Raw genomic sequence first — 25,522 nt, 5'->3', positions numbered from 1 at the left:
AAAAGAACAAGAACCTTACATATTTATCCAGAATCTATGTTTTCTCTAAATAATATATACAGTGGCTGCAACTCTGAAAATATTTTATGACATCTTTTTTAAAGATATGCACGCTGGCAGCATGACACACATGTGCAAAAAGTTCACTAAGCAAACAGATTATTTTCACAATTCTTTCACCTCAAAGCAGTGCCGGAAAATAGAAGGGTATTTGCTTGCTTTATAATCAGCCAACTGTGACATTTCGAATTCGAAAGACACTGTTACCGGTTCTGAGACAAGCATTAACTGCTGTTTTGTTATGAAACTGCAAGCAATTGCTGGTGGTTTCGTGGACGAAAGTAAGATTTGTTTTGTTGCAAGATAAAAAATTTCGTGTCAATATATGTCTTTACAGGCCAGGTTGTTTGTTAACTCTATTATTTTTATGTATGTGTGAAAATGAAAATGCCTACAGCTTTTACGGTAAAAATAGCTATGTCTGCAGTGTTTCAAGAGCTAGAGAAAACAGTAGCAACAGCCTCTCTCAAAGGGACAGGAAGAGGGCATTCTTTCTGCTTGCGTCAAGCAACAATCTATGCAAAAATAAACATGCTAAGAGATCTGACTTAGATATTGGAGCTATCACAATGTAGATGACATACTCTGTTCCATAGGTTGGTTGATGAAGTCTGCCTCAATTTGCTTGAGCACAGGCGCGCCAGAGTCGCCATCCTCATCTTCGACCCGGTTGCTCTCGTCTGGATTGGCATCTGCACCATGTGCCCAGGGACAAAAAAAAAGAGCACGCTCGCTTCATCGACGCATGGTCAAGCATTTCATCATGACGCCAACTGCTTGAATAGCCACACCAATTCACACCACATACCGAGAGGTTGCTTGTCACGTTAAACATTCTCACAACACCTCCATAACTGTGGCCCATAGCAAACACTTGCGTGTTCCAAAGACCAGTTAATCTCAAGGCAACTATAATCATGGTTAGTATGTCCCATCATTTCGGAAATGCCGTTCTGTTAATACAGCTGATTTCTTACAAATGCGCACGCTGGGGTAGCCCAATGACTATAGCATTGCACTGCCGTGGTTGAGCTTGCAACTTCAATCCTGGCCGTGACGTCCACGCTTCGATGAGGGCGATATGCAACAAAAGTGCTAATGTACTTAGATTTAAGTGCTTGTTAAAAAACCTCAGGTGGTGAAAACTAATGCGGAGTCATCTGCTGTGTAAGCATGCTTTATTATCATATCGTGGTTTTGGCACATAAAACCCCCAGCATATTTTTTTTCTTACGAATGCCCACAATGACAAAGCCACATAGAGTTCTAGCTTAACTGCCATACTTTTGTTCGTACAACTTGTTTACAAGCCTTGGGTTGCATATAAAGGAAGCTATTGTGTTGTAGGAACAGATTTAAAATGTCTTGCCTGAGCTTTTAGCAGCCATTACGCTTTTAACAACCATTACACAGAGCAAGATATGTCTGACAAGTACACAACAATAATTACGTTGCATGCAGTGAGAATATATTAGCATAAATCGCCTGGCATTTCAAAGAATACGCCGCCTATTGGCTCAAAGTAAAACAGTCTGCACAAAGCAAATTTCCAACCAAATCACATAATGCTGGATTGCCACAGCTTTACAATAACAAGCAAGAATGATAACAGAAATAGAAAAGCCATTTTGAGTCCTCACATCGACACCTTGTAAGTTTATTACAATGCAGAAGACCAACAACTCATCGAACACATGATACAAAAATGTATCTGAACCCTTTCCATTCACCACTCGGAAAACAACACTTCAAATTCTCAGAATCCTTTGTATGCTAACATAACTGAAGGCCAAATATCCCAGTTGTCATAAACATCCCATTATATGTTGATCATATGTCATCATTCACCCATCATGTGTCTACATATGATGGGTTAGTGTTTGCTGTGCATTTTAACTAAAAAGTAAATTTACTTAGGTAAAAATACAACACGCTTTCATCTCTCCACTGTTGTTGCACTTTATTTTACAGGAATGTGCAGATAAATAATAATAGATATACATGAACAATGCCAAACCAAAACTAAGGAGGTGTTCTCCCTGTGTTTCCCATCTTTGTGCTGTTTGCATATCCATAATGTATAACCAATAAGCCCAAATTCTAATGCTTTCATGGAATATTATCTTAATGTTATGCAAGAAAACTACTGCAACTTTAAACAAGAGGAAAAGTCGAGGTTGAAAGCACTGATAACAAATAACAGGCTAAGCAGGCAGATATGCAACATGCAATGACTGTGCAGCACTTGAGAGCACACAATGAAGCCTGACAATGCTTCCTGCACTCGCTGCTCAAAGATAAGCCAGCAGAGATAAACCACACAACTCGACAGCAGAGCAGTCAAATGCTCTCGACACTGGATCTGAGGTGAGCGCTCTTCAAAACTGCTGTCTATGTAGATGAGCTCGGAGATTAAGTTTATAACATCTTGGCTTCGTACTTCAACCAGTAGACTCACAGTTGTAACAGTGATTACACAAGATATGCTCCCAGCAAATTGCTAGGGCACGTGCAAATAGCAGTACACTCATTCTAATGCTTTTTTTCAGACAACCAGAATTGATTCCTGTGACAATGTTCCCCACGGTATGTTAGGCACTTCCGGCAGACGTCAGGGTTAGAATGTGAATTGGAAAAAATCATGCAATTTAGTGTCCGTGCAAGTTCCAGTATGAACTGTGTACTGATGAGCCACAAGAATACAAAACTCTGTCAAACGTGACAGCACAATAGTGATACTAAATGGCTACCACTCGAAACAAATAAAAAGTCATTGCAGCTTGCACAGATAGTGCGTCGTAGGACCTGCTTTACCCTAGCAACAGGCAGTTCAGCGCTTTGAAGTAAAATCAGTTGCGAAGTAGCGTCTGTCAAAGTTCTAAGCTGACATGCACTCCTCTTTACAGATAAGGTCACTGGCAGCAAAAACGAAGACATCTGTGCCACCTACGTGCATTGGTTACCCCTAAAGATGCCCACGTTGAAGCGCAGCAATATAAGACAGACTTGTGGTGCTCAAGTAGACCAGAAAAAGCCTTTTAACAACTGCTGCCAAATCTTACGATCACACAACTGCCAACCATTAAATTTTAGAATTACTACAGTGAAACCAAAGGAAAAAGTAAAATTTGGTGAAACGCACACGTAATGTTCTGTCACTGAAAATAGTGGCTGTTTATTAAAACATTGTTAACCTTGTTCACTAAGGCTGCTGTGAACAATGCTCTGCTCTAGAGCCAAAATCATAATTATCCGCACCTCGAACAAACAAAATGTTTATGAGGCCTATGCACGAGACACTTAAAACGCTGGCCCCAAAGTTGGGTTGCCTTTATACACTGGTTCAACAAGTGGTTAGGGCTGCGGTGGATGGATCCCAATAATCGAGCTCGTTCGAAAAATGGGGCTCTGAGAAATCGACCGCTCTATGTTTAGTATTCTTTAGAAATCACTTTTTTGCTAAACTGGACGTGAATGAGTTTAAAAATTTAGGCATTTTACAACAAAACCTCAAAAACGGGCATGTATGCTATTATGCATTTTGGTACCATGCAATATCCTATAGTGGCAGCAAAGCACAAGACATTGTGACAAGGACAGCGAAAAGCATCCATTTCGGCTGCTGATTTAACAGGATGTCCCTGTCAGTTCAAGAGGTACCATCGATACGCCAACCAATATTGAAACACAAGAAGTGTGAATGATGGCAGCAACTAAATTTACAACTGAAGCTGTGATGCTATCTGGGACTCAACTCTTTAAGTGTTTTAAGTGCATAAGATAAATGCCCCAAGGTGTAAACAACATACAGTGTTGCCTGCAACAGGTTTTGTACAAATAAACCTTATCAGAAGGCTTCATGACAATGGCTATCACTCGGGAATTCTCAACGAAAGGAAATAAACTAACATTCTCGTGTTAAATTGCAACTTCTTGCAGCTAGGGGGCACACAGAGCTCCACATCTTGAAAGTGGGAAGGGTTTAATACCAAATAATCAGATAATCAGCAAACTACATCCCCCGTTCTATGCATGCTCTGTCTCACAGTGGTTCGAATAAGCTAGAAGTTGTTCACTACAGTATTCCTCGCTGTTGCGCTTTCCCGGCTGGTACGTCATTTTCGCGGTTGCGGCCTAAAGCCCATTGACTCTTACGTACCGTTTCCCGTTCGATACGTTGCCATTCCGTAATGTTCCTTCATCCTGCATTGTATTTTAACGCGGCATTCACATAAATGCAGTCGCACAGAGGAAAATTCAGAAGTTTGAAATGCTGGAAGCATGCGATCGTCAGTCCCACAGAGCTGTTCCTGACGTTGCTATGACGAATCAGGGCTTTTCTCACCGTTACGTTTTCCCCAATGTTACCAATCTTTTTTTCCCATGATCCCTTGAAAAAATGTATCAACAGGGTTCTACTGTATACTCAGCACGCTATTGGGGGATGGCTAGAAAAGAACACAAATAATGCAACATACAATGTTTGCTTTACAACTAGCCTTTACTTGCAACTGCAGAAAAAGAAGTGAGAATACACATAAACAAAATCTAAAGTAATTATCGACATTGGATGTCAGCACTGTGTTTTATGCCTTCCATGTGCTTTTTCTGCAAGCCAAGGACCATTCTTATACAGTTAAAGTTGTGATTGACATGGATGCAAACCATTGAACATCTTTTGACCGTCTCCTAATTCGTGGCACCGCAACAGTGCTTCACTAAAGCGCCTAAATAAACGATCATATAACAAGCAGCACGACATAAACCATACAGTATATGAAAGAAGAAACGAGAACACATCCTAGAGCTGCCATGGGCTTGGCTAGCAGGCAATCTGCCTGCGTAACATACCCGCAGCAGCTAAGGAACAATCACATGAAACATGTGATGAAAGCAAAATTTGTTTATTTCATCAGGCAAAGAAATAACAACGATCACTACAATGACTAAAAATGCCGCTAAGCTGTGAGCGAAGCTTTGCACATAATGAAAAGTAAATGTAAAGATTGGAAAATGGCACGTCGATGGTAAAATGCCCAGCTGGTCAGGTTAAAAACAAGTACAAATACGGTAAACTAGTACCCTGCTTGGCAAAATTGCATCACATTTCTCTGTACAAGCCAGGCTAAGCCAATAAGGCTGTGCGCTATGTCTTCAAAACACTATATCTATATTTGTGCTTTGACAAAGGTGTAAAAAGATATTGCAGTTCTTGCAGCAAGAGTGCCAAGAGGTGACCACGGATAACAGTGCACACAATGTAATTGACACCTAGCTTAAATGGACTAAAAACAATGCCTATATATTTACAACTTCTGCAGTGAAGTGGAACCACGAAAACGAATTGTGCATTTGAAATTCCTACGTTAAAGGATACACAGTACAGGTATAGCACATACTCATATTGCACAGCGCTGCTCAAGTAACATAATGCCTAGGCCTTGCATAGTTTTCATGTGACGTCACACCTGCGTCCCCAACTACGGCTGCCAATGTGCGATGCTGGCTCATGCATTGCTCTATTGTACATCTGCCATATCTAGAGTGCAACACCGTGGTGATGGCCAGATCTCACACAAGTGCTGCCTTCGATACTCGCGAGTGTCGTGCACGCTTGCTACAAAGCAAAAGTGTCTGGTGACATTGCTCACTATGTGCCGATAGCCGAGGCTGGCATACATGGTCCTGCTGCCCACCATGACACACGCCAATATCAACTACTAATTGACCGCGCAGCAACGCTAAGCTACATCTATTCAAACTACTCCATAACTAAAGAGCTGCAAGCATGCAGACAATGCACCAGCCAGGTCCCCACCTATCTATAGCAAAAGAGCAGCTTTCATTGTTGGCAGATGAGAATTCCATAGGGTACCAAGAATCTATATGGAAAGAAAACTGAATTCTTACAAAATTTAAACTTATTCCCAAAAGCAGCGAAAACATCTCCTTGCATTGACTTTGCCTGCAGTTCTTTATTATTTTGCTATGATAACACAGTTTAGGATATCTTTTAAAGTGACATTGTGGCTTGTCAGTTTCTGGCTGTTCAATGCCAACCTAGGACATGGGGTATCACTAGTGCTACTAGTGCCAAATGAAAGTACCTGTGTAGAGGCTTATATAACCCTTGTATGGTGAACAAGTACGCCCACCTCCTCTTATGCATAACAAAAATTGCCTTCCTATATAAAACCTGAACATGCAATGTCAGCTAGCAAACATCGCAAGGTACCTAAATCTGTTAATGGAATGATGAATTACATTTAACAGCTTCCTTGATTTAGTTTACTTTCTTTGTTTAGCCACTGAGTATGTGCCTGAGGGTATGAGCCAATTTCTAGCCAGTACTCCAGAATCTGCATGTTCCACAAAGATTTCTACACAAAACTCCGATCAAAGTAAAGCAAATCAAGCCATCTTTTTATAGCATCAAAAAGGCATCATCTAATATAAAAAAAGAATATTTGCTTGACATTGATTCCAGCATGTGCATTGGATCTGCATGCAATTTCGGGCCAGATTGAAGAGGTGCCAGAAGAAAATCGGACAAAAGAAGGAACAGAAGAAGGCATCGAGAGTTAATGAAAACTATTGTGAAAAACAATAAATATGCACACATGTAAATATGCAATACATATGTGCATATGCGCATTACAACATAACGTGATATACTGAGGGAGGATTAAAGATCTATCACTTACTCAGATATCAACCCAGCATTGGTTCTGCCAGATATTTTTCCAATACATTAAACCATGATATAACAAAGTCGGCAAAATCAGCACTTTATTTTGTTATATTGAAATTAAACTACTCATGCAATTACCGTATTTACTCAAATCTAATGCGCGCTTTTTTTCCGATAGAGCGGGTCCATGAATTGCATGTGCATTAGAATCGAATACGACCCTAAATCTGTGTCAGCACATTGCAATTGGCGTTTCAAAATGGCTGCCTCGTACGCACTTCAAGCCTAGCTGCCGTAGCTTTCTCCATGTGTTGAAGTAGGTGTGCTTACGCAATGCTTCAATGCCATCTTCCTGTTTTCTGCGTTTGCTCTATCAGCATGGAAGTGCCGACTGCAAAGACATGCCAAGTTCATCATGATGCCACAATTAAAAGGAACGCGATTACGTGTGAGGAGGCGGACGGAAATCGGGCTGCATCACGGCCAACTTGCGTGCGGGACTGGCATAAACAGGAGAGGCATTCTACACCAACGGCTGCTGTGTACGACACGGCTGAGTGGCCTCTATCTTGAAAGCGATCTGCGGCAGAGACAAGAGTCTACACATCTAGGTGCATCGCGCTGCATTCTCGTCGCCTAGTTCACGTCGAAGCGAGAGGCTGCACAAAGGTCAATTCCCTTGCTCCTGCTTGTGTGCTTCCTCACTCCAACGTTTAAAGAGTTTCTGCAGTCATTGAGTGAGACGAGTTCATGCTTGTATGCATGTGACACCATGCTCATTAATTTAGTTAGTAAGCGCATGTTTAAAAGTAAGATAGTAGTTTAACATTTATAACTACTATCTTACAAAAAGTAAGCTAGTAGTTTTATCGACCATATAATGTCGATAAAACTACTATCTTACTTTTCATATAGCTGTCTACTAATTTTCTATCGTAATCGATGCTTCACCTTATGCGCGAAACTGCGACTTTCATTTACTTATTGCAACTTTAGGGCATTGGGTGCAAATCTCTGTTTTTTCCAAATGAGATAAAGTTGTATTTCTGTATGAAAGAGAATGAGGTGCGTGATACTGTAAAGGACTTTTCTTTCTTTAGGTCACAGTAAACGGGTGCGCATTACAATCGAGGGCGATTTTTTTTTTTCACGAAAAATGGTTGCGTGTTACAATCGTGTAAATACGGTAGGTACAGTCTTTGACAAATTTTTCTGACATGGAAAGGGCCACAATATTGTCCAACACATCAGGCAATTGGGAAAAAAAGACTAATTTCAATGAGACAACAACTATTTCCTTGAATTTGGAGGTCGGAAAGTAAGATGCAGTTTCATGCCGTGTCAAGGATATCTTCACATCGTTGGTTCAAAGCAAAGCCTGCAACGCTTTCGCATCCACTCGGCCCCCATGGCTGATTGTGTCACCCACAGAGGACGACGCTATATAAGAAGTGCAGGCAGAGGGAAGGGGACACTTTGTTTGCCTCTGGCTTCAATGCATCTGCAAAACTCGAGATTATGCTATCTCCAGCACTAAACATGTGGGAAGGCAGCACACATGAAGCCACGGCCATCTCGGCTCACCCAAACTTTGCACCTGCCACAGATTATCTCCAGGATACGGCACGCGAACAGCCATGCGCAGCCACGGCCGAGCTAGAGGAGAAGACACACACTCGGCTTCCCCCCTCCCCCCTTGCTTGTGCAGGAAGACTGCGCGCATCAAGCCACCATTCTTCTCTGCTCACCCTCACACGCTTTCTTTACACCCAAGGCATACTCTGTGTGCAAGGTGAGACAGGATCTCATTGCATTTGAATTCGACGAAAAACATGACGGTGAGAGGGTCTTGCTTGCTGCTATGCAGCACCGCTTCAGCAATCGCTCTGTCGCTGAGCGCGCTATTTGACCATCTGCGTTCGCAGCAGTTTCCATTTATTGCCTCAGTATTCATTCGTGGCAGCAGTGACACTTAATTATATTGAGATCATATATAAACACTTCATTTAATTGAGGTTCATAATACATGCTGCTCTATTGACAAGTTATAAAAAGTTATGTGTGTTCAAAATTTCATAAAAGAAAACTTTTTGATGTGTTTCTGACGCCTTAAAATTTCCAGTAACATTACAGCTCTATCAAGATGCCAGAACAAGTGCTGCGGCACAAGATACTTAAAGTACTCATTAATCTGCAGCAGGTTCAGTTCTGTGCCCCACAAAAGCAAGTTGTACAGCTTCTTCAAGACATTTCCATTTATGCAAGCTAGCCGGATGCTATGGCATTTATCTCGTAATACTGTCACTAGCTTCCACTGTAAAGCTATAATTTCCAGCAAGCAATGTAGGCTTCTACACAGTTTTCTAATAATACTGTCATTAGCTTCCACTGTGAAACTATAATTTCCAGCAAGCGACGCAAGCTTCTACCCAGTTTTCTATTTGTGTTTGGTACTGGGGACTTGCTTCTGCAGCCAAGTACTGTACTCATAAACACTGCTATGCTGCACGATTAGACTAAACGCACAACATAAATAATGGTGCCAGTTGTGGTCAGCATAGCGCTTGCTTATGGATTGGAGCCACATATTCCAGAAAATGCAGTTGTGACGTCCATAGAAACTATGTACAATGTATCACAACCTCATACTTCAAAAGTACGAAAACATATATAAAAAGTAGGGGTGGGTGAATATTCAACGTTTCAAATACGAATATTACACATAAACTATTTGTATTCAAAAATGAACTATTTGGCACTTTCGAATAACGACACAAATGAAATATTTCACAACAACTGAATGTTAATGTCGGGTCGCTGTTCTCTGCCGAATAAGGTATAGCAAGTCATTCAAAAGTGAAATAAGCACAAAAGCTATAGAACAAATGCAGAAACCAAAATGGGTAATGCAAGCTGCGTTTACAGTTTTGCGGTGGTAGCCTACATGAAAACATGATATTTTTGCATGTAGTCTGTAATTTAGTGTTTCTTGTGATCAAGTGATGTAGCAGTTTTACCTTTTTGCACTACAAACAGTGGTGCATCACTTGGAACAGGCCCTTTTACATTTGTCTACAGTGCATAACTCCTTCAGCAGTTCTTTTTTCTTTCACAACATTTTATTTTTTTAACGACCACATTTGCTTAGTGCTTTTGGAAAGCCAGAAATATAGCAGCCAACCGCCCTCTAAAGATGTTGAGAGGCTATTTTCGCAGCTTTTTCATTGACAATTACTGATATTGTGTTTAAACACTGATGCCCATTGTTCGTGATAGTAGGCTGCATTTTTTTCTCATCAGTACAAGCTTGGCACTTAATTATCCCGAAATAAGTACTAATGCTACAAACATGTGCGTCTGCATTTGACTATTCGATATCTGATACTTACTATTCGTACTCAATTCATATTTGAATATTTTTATATTCGCCCACCTCTAATAAGCATGCACTGGGCACCATGCACAATAGACAAAAACTACATGATAACACAAGGAAAATGGGACAAATAGTACTTATAATAAAAATGCAACTGACAAGGTTTTCAACAAAATATAATGCCACAACCAAGGTATCACACAACCTGCCTTACGTGCTCTGCACAGACACAAGTACTATATATCACAGCAAAAAGCTAAAACAAAACATCAAGCTGAAAACAAGAACACAACTCAAGCTAAACGTTAACTCACTGGCAACGTGACAATGCTCTTTAAGCTCCAGATGTTGAACCAACAGCAACCTTATATGGAAAGGATAGTTGCTGGTTCGATGCGCCACCACACCCGACATTGCCATTGCCCTAGCCCGAAGCTTAATACATAACATGTCACCATATTGCCACTGGCAGTTATGAAGTCTGTGTATAAAAAGTTCAGCAGAGCTGCATTCAGCTTGTTCTGTGCTTATAGTATGTTCTGCACAAAACTGCACTGCGTCCCTGAAGCAGCAGCTACACAAGCAAGCTGCTGAGGCTTCGCTTTAGTTTATCACAGCCAGGTGCCGCACCCTTCATGGCGCAAAGACATAGTCCACCATTGCAAAAGACAGCTTGTACACTGCCTTGCGACCTTTGCAATGCCACGAATGCCGCTTTGTACTTTTTGAGGAAGCTATTGAACCATTTCGGGCTGCCTCCCGCTGTGGCAAGTAATCGCCTATGACACTACCCTCGACAGAAGCATTGCACAGCCATTCACTTTCAGGAGAGCTATCGCGATGAGTGGGCGAAATGGAAGACAGGGAGCTCCAGCTGCCGTCGAAGATACGCTTCTCCAAGACCTTGTTTCTGTCCCTCTCTGCCATAAAAGCTTCGTCGCTGCATGCAGAGTCGTTAATGGTTTGGTTTAACCTAACTGGAGGCTGAAAACTAGGCAGATCACTCAGGCTACAATTATCGACTTGCGAGTCCTTCCCTGTTTTTTCCGAACCACGCTCATGCTCGCAGCTGTGCTCCTCACAAAGGACTGTCATCTGCCTCGCAAAGCTGTTCTGTGAGCTACTCAATAGGCATGGAGTGGCTTTGAGAGTCACTTCGTGACAGATGGCATTCTGTCCAGGATCAGAGTGTTTCCCTTCAACCTGAGACAAAGAATGTGCTTTCTTCCTGGAAATCGGCTTTGAGTGCAATGCTTGCATCTCACCATTTGGGCTTGTAGAAGCTTGTGCTTTTTTGCAAGCACCATCTGTACCAATGTCAGTACTGAAGCGGCTGCCTATGGAAGTTCTAGCAGTATTCTTGCTACAGCCATGCACCATGTGCCTAGAATGTAATTTCAAGTCAGGCTGACACTGAGGTGTGCAGCAACCCTGCATATTGCTAAATCCACCGACTTCACACACATGGTCGGCAGTGTGACAGAGACTATGGCAATACAGGTTCGACGAACACGGACATGGCTCACAACAAAATGGCGTATCGGCTTCCTCACACACTGCCGAGCTGCAACTGTGGCCCCTGACAATGCGAGGGACATGCATTGGAACGTCATTGTTTGGAATGTCAGCTGCACAGTGGCAGTCATGTGATGAGGCAGGATGACTGCAATGAGGCGACGGGTCAGGACCAAATCCAGAGTCCACGGAAAAGTTGGCGCCGCAAACAGTGCTATTCGAGGCATCGAGCACACCATGTAATTGGCAGCATGCAGAGGTGGCCAGATGAGTCTCAATGTCACGACAGACACAGGGTGAGACTGCACGCACCAGCGAACCAGAAGACCGCACACCACACCTCACAACATTGGACGACCCAACACACGGCACAACATTATGCTTACCAAGCTTTAAAGACCGCGAACCAAGCCGGAGAGAAGAAGACCCCGAATTAGACACAGTCCCGCGGGCCCCCTGCTTAGTTTTCGTGCAGTACACCTTGTTACCGCTCCCCAACGGATTAAAATGCGAGCCAGCATGCAACGAGGCCCGTTGTTCAGGGACGTTCAGTTGGTGCACGAGAGGATGGTGAAGGGAACGCTTACTTCCGAGCCGAAAGCCCGCGAAGGAGAGACCATCGAGGTGGAACACGGGCGACTCGGCCGTCAGCCGCTGGTCCAGCTCCCGCCGAAGAGCGTACTTCTGCTCTCGCTCCGACTGGAGTGCTTCTAATGCTTCCTGCAGCTGCTGCTCGGCGATGCGCCGAAGTGAGCCCACCTCCTCAAGCTGGGCGTTCAGCGATTCCACCTCTTCCTTCAGGCGGCGCACCTCATGCTTGGCGCCTTCAAACTCCACCTGAAACAAGCATGAGAGCAGGAGTGTTCAAGTTGCCATTGCCTGCTTAGTATGTAATTAGGGGTGTGCGAATACTCAAATGTTACCGATATCTACTATTCAGTTTTTCGAATATTCAGTATATTCGATGTAGAGAACTGCGCAGCGCCACATAGTACCTTGTACTCGTTGCGCTCTTAATGCCACGCAAGTGTGCAATCTTGCCACGGCCCTCCCGATTTAGGAATCTTTGACGGGCGGCAAATCAAGCTGAACCTGATGCTGGAACAGCGTCTGCCCTTTGCCATTGGAACTAACTACGGTCGGCACGCACAGCGTCAATGATGGCTACACGTGTAATGGTTGTCAAGTCACCTGCTGCGCTGTCCACGTTTTTGTCTGCTGTGCACATTGGCCTTACGATAACCAACCTGCCATAATGATTGGGAAGCCCTTCTGTATCTCAGGGGAAAGCTGGAAAGAGCTTAACTTATTGCAATAAAAGACCGCCACAGAACACTGACTCATTATTAAACTGAGAACCTTGCTTGTATTTAGTACAACAGAACGTCACTAAGTCTTTAGTTTCAGAGGGAAAAAAGGATTTGATTCGGTTCAACAATGTTTAAATGTCACATCAAAAGTCCCTCCTGTGCAGCACGGGAGCACAACACTTACTGCTGTGCAATTCGCAGGTCTGCACTGCAGGCGTTTCATTCGCACTCGCGCGATTACATGGGAGTAGGAATGGACTTTAGACGTTCAAGCTGAAAGCTACTTTTGAAACTAACAGCATGTATGTAGTGTCGGCAGTCATCGACACAGGGGCCAGAGGAGAAAGGCCGAGAATGAAGGGACGTACCGGCCACGAGGTGTCAGAGCGCTGATGGCAAACAAAAGGACGTGCGCAGACCTTTTAGAGCGGTCGAGAAGTGAGGGCAAATGGTTCCAACAGGAAGTCTGTTCCGAAACAACGTCCGCCTGTCTCGTTGCCCACATATGGCGATCAGTCGTTTAAACGGCGTATTGTTTTTATTGTAACAGTCATGCAGTCGGGCCAATTCACGCGCAATTCGCGGTACAAGTGCGCTGATGGTGGCATGGTGCTACCTTATGTTCAATAAAAATCTACATCATGCACTTCAACTCGCTCAAGGTGTGCCATGGTGTCGTGTCTGGGTGACGACGATATTTAGGGTTAGAGATGCGAACAGTATATCAAAGACTATGCCACTGCACCAGCGAGTTGCAACATTTGTGAGCAGAAAATAAGTAAAATTTTGTTCAGTCAAAACAGCCTTGGAGAAGCAAATCATTAAGAAACTGTTCGAGACGTGCAGAGGTCTCAGATGAGCTTCAGATGGACATATCTTATATTACAAATTATCTATGTATCAAGCTATTCTCAATCTCTTTTAAGTTTGATGTATCCAGGATCGGCTGTGTTCAGGTTCAAAATACATGGTATTCCTTGGTCAAAAAGTTATGAAAAGTTAGTTACATATTTTGTTATATAAAGAATCTTGCTTTATTCAAGCTAATTATAACGAGGTTTAACTGCACTGAATTTTACACGTCTTTCTTAGCTCATGTTTCAATTTTAAGCTAGGTGACTGTGCACAAAATTCTGCATCGTTTTCTTTCTTTCATTTAAAAAAAAAAATCTGCATGCCAGATTTTAGTTCGCTCCAATGGTACTTGATTTTGTGTAATGATTCACCGGGCCTTTGGGTACATAAACAAGGAAACGTAAATCAAAATCGCTTGTGGTGCAAAAATGACATCCTTATTGAGGACTGAAGTGATTACTAACATTACATGAATGCGCTTTGTGCAGCAAAGCAATGCATTTTCACTTGTTCTCTTAAAGACAAGATTGCTCATAAACAAGAACATACACTGTTCAGACAGAAAACCAGCACTGCCCAGGTGACACTGGGACCATCCTGATTTGCCACCAAAAATTGCCAATGCCAGCTGGTGGACAATGTGCAAAAAGAATCAACAAGTGTGAATTCGAAGATTGAGGTTGAAGCACGTTGCATTATAGTAGCAGTTTATCACAGGAAGCAGCACACACTCCACCAAGAACATACTACGATTTGGAAAGCTGAAAAGGTACTGACCTGCGACGAGCGCAACGACGAGACCTGTTTTTGCAAAGAGATGTTCTCTTCCTCGAGTTCGTTGTTGTCCGTCAGCAGCCTCTGTTCCCTGAGCTTCATGTCTTTCAGCTCTGAGCGCAGGTTCTTGCGCTCCCAGTCCGACACATCGCCGTGCTTCGTGATCTCGTAGTTCTCATTCTGAAGCCGCTCTTTTTCGGCCAGGACCCGACTGAGCTCCTGGCGAACCTGTTCAGGGAAAAGCATCAGAAGGTCGGTCAAGGGCACTCCAGAGACAAATTATGTGCTGACTCCATATGGAAAAGTGGCCTATTCATCCAGCAAGCATCAGCAGTAATTGCAATGCTTTACCAGACAACAAAGCAAACACCATAGACAATGTCGTGGGAAGAAGGATGTTAACCAAAAAGGTGCAGCTAATAATAAGTATTGGGCAGTTGAGGTTTCGTACGAGAGCCTTGTTCACAAACACCAATTGCTTCAAACAGTGAACTTAACTGAAGTACATTTTAATATGACATGTATCTACTACTTAACCAGATTAGATTCTTTATTTTATTTATTTGTACAAGCTGCGGCCCAAATATGGACTATAGCAAGTACGGAATGATGCAAAGGCAAAAGACAGCATGATAAGACAGTTAAACATAATAAAACAAGGTTTGCAGCACTAACATTCAATACATTTTATCAACTCATCAAGTGGCCATTCACAAACACATCATCAGCATCAGCATGGTTATGCCCACTGCAGGGCAAAGGCCTCTCCCATACTTCTCCAACTACCCCGGCCATGTACTAATTGTGGCCATGTTGTCCCTGCAAACTCCCTAATCTCATTCGCCCACCTAACTATCTGCCGCCCCCTGCTATGCTTGCCTTCCCTTGGAATCCAGTCCGTAACCTTTAATGACCATCAGTTATCTTCCCTCCTCATTACATGTCCTGCCCATGCCCATTTCTTTTCCTTGATTCCAACTAAGATGTCACACACAGTCAGGCAACGAATTCTAGTAGTCTACACTGTACAAAAGAAGACTGTAGTTAAAGCAATCTGTACGAGGATGAAATGCTGAAATGCTCAGGTAATGGTGGTGCCTTGTTATTGAAGGTTTTCTGAAACTCGCCTAGGGAAAAGCAATGTGGCAAGTGTAACAAAATGTGCAGGAATTTCGAGTGTTCTTTGTGGCATCAGGATTGGCACAATGTTAGACCTACATGATTAAGATGGACGTGTTGTCAAACGACCGATTTCAGACAATACTGCACAGCCCACCGTAGACCGCTTTTTTGATATGCCTTTCTTGCAACCATGCTACATGCTTTTGGATACTTCAGTGATTAGCATGACCTGCATCCGTCTATTATTTTGCTCAACTTCAGTTCAAACGATGCCCCTCCCAAAGATCTCAAGTTATAACCCTGTTGTCAGTAGCATAGCCAGGTATTTAGAGAAGCGGGGATGAGGGGCACTCACTTGTCTGGAAATGGGGTGGGTGAGGGGAGACACATGCTCGGTGTGCCCCTTCGCCCCCTGGCTACACCACTGCATGTTGTGGTTCAGTCGACTGCATCCTTGTAGATATGCAAACTATTTATCATTACTCCGCCTACTACACCTCTCCCACTCTCAAGTGCCATTTTCCTTTCTTCAGTATCAGGTCCACTATTCTGCTAGGCTATAATAAATCTGTTTTATGCATTGGTAACATTTCAGATAAAGCCACTAGATTGTAGTTGACCAACTCAAATAAGACCATCAGCTCACAGCATATACGTAGCTGGCTCTTCTGCCCTGTCATCTGCACTTTTGGCCATGTTGAATGCAAGATACTACCAGGAATGTGCATGCTACACGCATACATGCATGCATGAACATACACCATATACAGCGTTACAATGGCATGTGAACACCCATTTTCCGTCCTAGCAGCCTCAAGCACCATTGGGGGGGGGGGGGGGGGGGATAATTTTCAAGGCGGTAGTCAAGCATGTGCGAAAAAGTACACAATGAGCCAAGCATCCCCGCGGAACAAGCGAGACTTCTAGACTGCGGCCACTCCCATCACATTCAAATATCGGTATGCATTAACGTTGCAGCCGAATGAAATGCAACTCATTCCTCTGAATGCAAAGATGGTACACAGAAATTAGGCAGCATTTTATAGACGTGGTCTAAGTCACTGATCATTCCAAGAGAGCATGAATTTGCCGCATGTTATGTACATATCATTACCAAGTTAGGGCAAGAGTGCTATGACACACACACACAAGAGGAATTCTACATTGATCCAATGCAAACCTTTTAAAAGTGCTGAACTCCTAAATGTTTTTTCACATTTTAAATCCACTTTCACTGCTGTAGTGGTTGCCAAGCCCACCAGTCAATGCAGTGAGTGAATTAGTAAAATTTGCTTTTCTTTCTTCCTGAATAGACGCAGGGAGGGGGGGGGGGGAGTGAGGAGTGCTTACAATATGTCACTGATTAAGTCAAACTGCTTTACGTAGATTGCAGACTTGTGCCGCACAAATGTGTGGCGCATACACACTCATTTGATGCAGCCATGAACAAGAGACGTGCTACAAGGCCCTGCCACTTCCATGACCAAAACTAGACGCGTTCAGTGAGCAGAAACTTTTCTTCACCATCTTAGCCTCAGTTCTGCTTTTAGATGCCTGCAAGTGATATGTAAGTAGTGCAAGTGATAATCTGTACAATGCTCATTACCTACCCAAGGTAGCCAAGCATATGGGTTTAGTGCACCAACCCTAAAAACAGTCTATTTCATGCCCTCTGCATTGTAGCAATGCTATAAGGTACAAGGTCCTACACCTTGCAAGCTGGACATTGGGCATGTCAACTTGCTTTCCCAATATGCTACAAATTAGTGCTATTTTGTTGATGTAGGTCAGTGCCTCCCGTACTTGCAATCATATTAACTTCATTACTCTATCCTTTACCCATTAACTATATTTTCTTACTCTTTTTTCACATAGCAGTTATTATCATTGCTGTTTTCTAATGCTTTGCACAAGGCATTGTGTTATATCTGAGGCTACATTCTACCAACCAATAAGTGCATCCTCACAGAGGTCCTTATAATCATCTTCACGCCACAACCTCCAATTGCAACTTTACTAACAAGCAAGCTATGATTTGGTCGTCATGTTAAAAGAAGCACTTTCATGGCAGGATCTGTCTTCTCTTTTATTCTTGCGGAACTTTTTGAAATGCCTTCTAAAATAAATGCACACCAAAGTTAGAGACAATAAAAAATCTGTGTTTTGATGTAGGAAAATGGGAAGGTATCGCTTCATTGCGTTTACATAGGTATCCTTTTTGTTAAATCATTTCTTTCTTTTTTATCACGAAAAGAACATACTGAACATACTATTTCAAAGTGTAAATAATCACGAGAGAGCAGGCTCCTAAAGGTTATCTTGAACAGCCTTGAATTAAATTTTGAGTACTCAATGCTGAGACACAAATTAGCTGTAGTCAATACATGTCTTTAGCGTTGAAAACGAGGTATGCCCTGCAGGCAGAGGCACAATAACAGACCGAATCATAGTAATTTCTCCAGCATTGACATATTATTTAGGGGTTAAAGCACATCAATGACAAAGCCAGAAATACAAAGTACAAAATTTGAAACATGCTGCCTACTTGCCCCTCGTGCTAATTGCTACGTTACCAGATGCTCCTTTTTTTTTAGAATGCATAGAATTCTTAAACACCACCTGATGCAGACAGCATAATTCTGCTCCTTAAGTTGGATTACTCAAAGAGGCGGACATTACTAGGATGAGAAAATTAAATGCATAATCTAACAATTAAACATTCATTCTTCAAGTTGTTAACCAATTACTTTAGGGTACATATTGCAATTTACAAATTGTACCCGGTGAGTCGGCAAGGCATAAGCACTTGGCATGAATTCTTAGGATGGCACGGGTTTTCATATATGCAACATCAAACTTCCAGTTAAAATGCATTGTTGTTACACTTACTATTTTAACAAAATGTTGCTTTCTACACTGAAGCGCAAAATTAACTGGAATGCCCAAGCACACTTTGGGAATGAATATCTCGAAACTAATTTCCTCCTGAAAATTCGTTCCACGTGAACACACCTTCCAAACTTACCAGATACAATTTATAAATTGCAATATGTGCCATGGAGTGTTCTACTGAAAACTTCACCCCTGATTTCTTGCTAATTAGTCAATTATGCATCTAGGTAATGTGACCCGCTTTGAGTAATCAAGCTCAAGGGCTGTAATTATGCTATCTATTACAGGCGATATTTTAAAAATCCTGTATAGTATTAAACGAGCATTAATCGAGAATTCGACGGAAGCACGTCTGGTCAGGACGAGACACGACAAAGGAAGACGTAGAAGAAACGAGCATTGACATAACATTTTTTACTTGTATTTTTTCTAGATTAAATAAAGAAAAAAATCTCTAAACCTTATAAAAAAAATACTGCCATGCTTAACACCAGCCTAAATAGTTTGTTCTAATCTTTGCTTTCAGGAATCAATTTTGGTTTCAGTACCAAGGAGGCAGACACGTCATGACATCACAATACACTGGCTTGCTTTGTTCCTGCTAGGGCTGTGGCTGCCACACACAAGTTCAGCCTAAAATAAATGCGTGCAGCACTTGTTTTTCTCTTCTTCATGAGTAACATCATCAGGCTTAACTGTATTGCTACAGGATGCCAGCAAATTTTTCTTTGTCTCATGGCATAATGATAATGTCAATGACGCCAGGTCCAGCATATCAAGACCAAATTTAACGTTCGAAGGCGAGTGAGCCAGTTTCAGTCTCGCTTTTGCTACCTTCAACCATAAGCACCCTCTCCTCGCCACGTACTTCTTTAAAAGACGCTTCAATACTATGTCAGTACCTAAAGTACTGTTGTTTCTTGCTTTTCTTGTTTAAACATGCTATAAACTTCTGCTTATCAGGACTCTGCGCTATTCAGCTACATGCTGCCGCCGCCACAACTGCAGTGAAAAACACGCTACACGAGGTGAAAGGAACTGACCAAGCACAAAAGGCAAGCAAAATGACGAAGAGCGAGCATGCGACTGCATGGCAAGGATGTGCTAGCAGATGGATCGAGACTGACGTCTCTCATACATGGACTAATCGACAGCTTTTACCACAGTGACGTCACGTGAATGACCCCACTGGCCTCAGGATACGAAAAGACGGGGAAAGGCCTGGAGAAAAACACGACTGTTTTGTTTTTCGAATTACCAGAAGAGGTATGGGGGCCCTTTTATATTAAGTCAAGATATTCCAGGCGTTCCCCAACCTTCATGCTTGCCAAGTTTCCTCCTTTTACATGCAAGAAGCATGGTAGAGTTGTGCCAGCTTTGAAGATATATTTCAATAATATTCAAACAGAATACATGTCCTCACCTGTTTCAGTTCCTTTTCCAATTCCTGGAGAGAGGATGTCAGTGAGGCTTCCTTGGTTGCAGTTTCCTGGAGAAGGCTCTCTTCCTGCTCGATGCCAGTAGTTGTGGACACTTTCTGGCTCGTCTGCACCTTGGCGAGGGCCTATCGAAATTTTCATCCCGTCACATCCATGCTGCACATACCCTCTGCACAGTAGCTTGAAAACACAATACTATGATTTATTATGATGCTTTTATTGCTTGTCTGATTACAGCTGGGCACTCTAAAGTACCCCAGGTGGTTAAAATTAATCCGGAGTCCCCCACTATGGCGTGCCTGCCTCATAATCAGATCGTGGTTTTGGCATGCAAAATCCATGAACTTGAACTTGATTTCATCTGGTTGCTACTGACAGAAGTATCCAACCAATCAGATCTATCCTCCTGACTCTGCTTGCCCCCTGAGTAGCGAAGCTCTCAACTCTGGCCATGGTTTGTGGTAGAATGTGCAGGTTTATAGGCCAGTTGCCTGATCCCAAGTTCACCTGGTAATACAAAACCTGCGGTTTACAAGATGCTCCACTTGAAACAACTTGAGCAGGAGAGGCACTGGTTAACACCTTCAGGTTCCACAAATACCCCAAAAAGTATTTGTGTGTGTCTGGGAAGAGAGGGGGGGGGGGAGGGTAGAACTGGCCCCACAGCTCAACTCTCAGAGAATTGCCCACAGTGGGAAGGTTGAGTGTTCGGTTTTTACTAGCAACAAGTGGATCTTTTCTTCTACTCTATTTTACTTTTTACTTCTGTCAATAAAATTATGCCTTGCACAAAGCTATAATGCCAGAACAAACTTTCTCAAATTCTCACTTTTTCCATGCACATTTAATGAGTGGCATTGCCTGCTTCGGACATCTCTACTCAACACTAAAGCCTTGAGGATTGATTTTTTTATCTTGTATTTGGCTGTTTTCCTTCTATCTGTATTACTGATGTTGTACTAAGGAATTGTGCTCTTGTGCTTCGATGCACTGTAATGAATTTTTTTTCATGTACTGCATGTCTTCTTGCTAGTTTTCAAGTGCATACATTTTTGCTCCCCCTGCTAGGGCCTACACTCTGCCTGCAGTATTTTTGCAAATAAATACAAAAGATACAAATACAGCCTACATCTTCACTTACTTTAACATTTCAGTTATATATAAAGAAAACAGTTAAATTCTCTTAACTTTCAGTGGTTTCAGTGGCTACACTGCCCACTATGTTCGTATCAGTGCTAAAACATCATGTATTGCCACTTATTATTTTTTCAGTCCTTCAATTAACAAATAGAGCATCTTATTTCGGTCAGCGGTTACTGCCATAACGGAAGCAATAGGTTGCTCTTATGAGAGATGCCTTCTTTTGTACGTTGTGATAACGGGTTAACAGCAGTTCACTTACAGCAAACCCTCCAACGATTACTTAAGGTGGTCACTGAACACTGCAGTCAGGCAATACGGCTGCACCATTTGAAGCGTTCCAAGATGGACAAAATACCTGTAAACTGGGCTAGTTGGTACACTAGCACATATAAATGGAACAGCGAGAAATGAAGCACGCAGGCACAGAAGGAAGTACAATAATGAGTACTCATCCCATCTTTGCTTTTATATTTCACTATTTTGCACTGCTTTATGTAAGTATCCCAGAAGCAGTGCCACTTTGGTACTTTTAAAATCACTCAATCTAGTACGAAATTCCAGAGAGTTAAACGCAATTGGGTTCTCACTCCAGGTGGAGACAAAAAAGGAAAACAATCTTGCAACCTTATTTGCAACTTTTTCAGAAGATAAGTTTAGTGCCTCGATGCTCATAAACACATGGTATCCCAATGCAGAAAGATGCACATGCTACAACGATTCGTGCAAGTTTGTTGATGCTGCATAATCTTTCTTGCACTAAACTCGGATATGCAGCTCCAAATGTGGCTTCATTTGCAATAACTATGTAGTTACATCTATCAAATTTGTTTCAGATAACACAGCAAGCTGCACTTGAAACTACAATTGCTCTGCTTACACCATACACATACTTTATAACTGTTGTCACTTTTGAAATGTGGTTACAGAGCTAAGGGAGACAAACATTGACTGCACAGGATGGGCTCTAGACATCATTTGACTGTAACCATGTTTGTTAATGCCAGCAACCAACTAGCCCAGCTTTCAGCATTTGCTGTAAATTGGCACTTCACCACAGAGCGGTCCACTTTTGAGCACTCAACCAAATATACCACAAGGTTTGCGTGCACGTGAGTAGACTGATCCTCATATTCACAAATGCATCTTAACTTGAAGCCCACGCTTAACTTGATTTAAATGATGCCTGTCATGAACGCACAAACGAAAGTGCAATGAGTACCCTAAAAACGTCCACGTCAGACGTCATTTAGATCAAGTCAAGCATGGGCTTCATGTTAAAATGCATTTCTAAATATGGGGATTAGAGCCTCTGGCCTAATATACTTGGTGTCCATTCATGGCAATGAAAGTAGTGTCATCTTGTGCCCCACTAATTCTTGCAACCATTCATTCACCAACATTCACACACGCATTCACCTCCCCAGTCCAAATGTCCCAACTGATGAGATCTGAGTAGCAGGACACAGTCAGGAGGTTAATAACATTCTATTGTCCTGATGCGCAGGCAATGCCTTGTATTGACAAAAAAAATGAATGAATAAATAAATAATAATACAGTTACCAGGTCATCTAGCTGCAAGACAAAACAAAGCTTAGATGTCTCGCTACACTCCTAGCCATGACAGTTCAGAAGTGTTGTAGTGTAGTTGCGAATAACCATGGTGCGTGTGTGCTTCTCCGTCATCCCTGTATTTTTTGCACAGGAATTCATTTAATGTGAACTGTACGGTGCATTGCACCAGGGTGGCTGTCATGACACAGTGGGTGTAGTCAACGTGAACACTTGGGATTAAATTACTGAAAGAAGCATCATCAAATAGCGTCTACTTTGTCTGTCGTGAATACTGCATGCAGAAGCATACACGAATGCATGTGTTTGATCTACCCTGTTTGCTGCTAACCATTCTTGTTTCAACTATTCAGTCTCCTCTTAAATCCTCCTAGACCATTAAATGAGGAATTAAACAAAATATTCTTATAAGGCGATGACGGGGCAAGAAACCATTAATAACCATAAAACGCGCAAGAACTAGAGGCAATATCCAAACGTGCAGCCACATTTTTCACATTCTTTTTCTATTTTTTATTGGCCAGCACAGATCGTGCACCGCGGGAAACGCCGCGCGAGTGCCCGGAACATTACGGTTTCGGTGTCACAACGTCATGAGCTCCGCGCTACGCTTCCACGCGACCTAGATGCGTTAAACGGTCTCTCTCTGTTGGTCGGGCGCGTTCTTAATTACGGCCTCTTATACAGAAACACCAAATGAACAGAGCACCAGGAAGCTCCGCTCGCTGCAAACAGCGAGATGCGTCCCTGAAGTGCCAAACGTCAGTTTCTGTTTCCACTACTTTTTTTCCGTGTCTGCTCTTCGTGGCGGAAATAGCGTGCAAAGGCTGGCGCTGTAATCGGCACAACACCACCCCCGCATACAGAAAGAACACCAAGCATTCTTGCGCGAATATCGAATCGACGGCGTGACCTTCACGAGGAATCGCCAACGCACATGCGCTAAATATTACAAGAGGAAGGAAATTAAGGAGCCGGTAGCACCGCCTAACCCTAATACCGCGATTTTTACAAGCATCACCCATGAGTTCAAATGGGACGCATCCACGTGTAACTTCGCATGAATGAAAGCCCGCTGCGAAGCTATGTTGAATGTTAAGCGGAACGAAGGAAAATTTTGCGATCGCGTCGCGAATTCGTGCAAAACCGGTTACCACGCCTACTACTCACGTCAAAGGAAACCCATGCGTCACGACTTCGAGCACTTACCTCTTTAAGTATTTCCATCTCGTGCTTCGTGGTGTCGTACATGGCTTCGAACTCGTCGCATCTTTGCTGCAGGGCCTGCTTCTCGTCCAACAGCACGAGACCGTACTGGGCTGACTGGATCTTTTCGTGGCTGGTCTGAGCGAGCTCGCGGTGGAGCCGCTCCAGTTCGAGCTTGAGAGCTTCATTTTCGGCTCGGATTTCGCTGTCCTTGACTCCAGCGCTAGTTTCCATGATGTCAAAGTTTCCGAGAGCGCGTGAAACGTTGATCGAAACCCCTGACGGGCGAAATCACACCCATGGGGAACTCACATCAACGCTGCAATAAACTGGCACGGCTCCATCTTGCCACAGAAAAAAAGAAGTGCCCCGCCAACTTGCAACTGGCACTGTATCCTTCCGCCAGCTTCTCACACACGCCGGCAATAATCAACAATTAGTGATCATAAAACTTATACAATAGCCCACTTCAACGCATTTAGGTGTTTATAAAATGCTTAACAATCATAGCTTAAGCACTTAAGCTACGAAATTATATATGATTACGATGTCTTCACGAACTACGTGTTTTGTCGCGTATTATTATGTGGTGTGTTTTGGTCCGATGGAGAAACGCCTGGTGGTGATGAGCTAGACTTCTCTTTCCTTGAAATTAGCATCTTGCTCAAATGTGCTACTTCAAATGAGAAAGCGCGTGGTACGCCTGGCGTGTGCTAGCAGCTCGATAACATGTTACAAATTCACTCAAGTAAGAGCTATAATAAAGATTCTGCACTGGTTATTTTGCATGAAAGAGTCGTTGCATAAGTACAGGTGCACAAGACGAACGGAACTGGAGTTATCGTTGGCGAGTTTTCACCGCGAATTTTAAACCCAACAATGTCATAAGCAAGGTGCAAGTTATCGAAAATTATTGATGCGTACTCAGTAAGTTCTCGATTCAGGTACAGTCATTAATAAGCGAATACCCGTTATGAGCCGAGCTTTCTTTACGTAAAACCCCTTATCCTTCGTAGTGACACTCTCCTCCTCCGCCTTCACTCCTCCTCCCTCCTCTCTCTCACGCTCCTTCCTCGACCGCGGCGCCGCCTACACTGCTCGAGCGTACCAACGGCGCCAACACGAGCTCCTCGCCACTCCGTAGACTCTTCTCGAGCAAAAATGGCGCGGATGCACGGCCAATGCCTCCTTTACTAGATGCCAGCCGCGTTGCTCGCTTTCCCATTGCGGCGGCGGTTCCCTTAGTTCGTGGCCTCCGCGATTCACAGCAATGGCGCGCCGCCGGAACTGATCGCAAAGGCCACGCTTAGTTGAAGCTAGTTCAGCATAAATTTTGTGAGGCGGCGCTCGTTGCCTTTTCAACTTCCGGCGGATGCGGACCTCCGAGATGGCAACAGACGCCATGGTAATCTCCGAGGCCGCAGCACGTGACGCAGACGTCCGCCACAAGCGGCGCTCGTTGCCTTTTCGCGGAGGAGAGTAAAGGGAGAGGGCCAGGAACCGAGTTTACGGACAACGCGGCTGGCATCTAGTAAAGGAGGCATTGGCACGGCGCGAGGGCCCACGTGA

General features: G+C 43.2%; 1 protein-coding gene across 1 annotated transcript in view; it reads right to left on the bottom strand.

Moving 5' to 3' along the window:
- Positions 1 to 24,444, bottom strand: part of BicD (protein bicaudal D) — a 44,423-nt gene extending 19,979 nt beyond the window's left edge. Inside the window, exons 1-5 of the mRNA XM_065444767.2 lie at positions 23,957 to 24,444; positions 20,019 to 20,159; positions 14,585 to 14,809; positions 12,230 to 12,479; positions 645 to 752 (exon numbers count right to left, since the gene is read on the bottom strand). Of these exons, the coding sequence (XP_065300839.2) occupies positions 645 to 752; positions 12,230 to 12,479; positions 14,585 to 14,809; positions 20,019 to 20,159; positions 23,957 to 24,187 (955 nt within the window). The 5' untranslated portion in view covers positions 24,188 to 24,444. The remainder of the gene's footprint in view (positions 1 to 644; positions 753 to 12,229; positions 12,480 to 14,584; positions 14,810 to 20,018; positions 20,160 to 23,956) is intronic.
- Between the last annotated feature and the right edge of the window lie 1,078 nt (positions 24,445 to 25,522).

The sequence above is a fragment of the Dermacentor albipictus genome, chromosome 6, assembly GCF_038994185.2.
Source record: "Dermacentor albipictus isolate Rhodes 1998 colony chromosome 6, USDA_Dalb.pri_finalv2, whole genome shotgun sequence".
Lineage (NCBI taxonomy): Eukaryota > Metazoa > Arthropoda > Arachnida > Ixodida > Ixodidae > Dermacentor > Dermacentor albipictus.
This window is presented reverse-complemented; position numbering and strand designations above follow the sequence as displayed.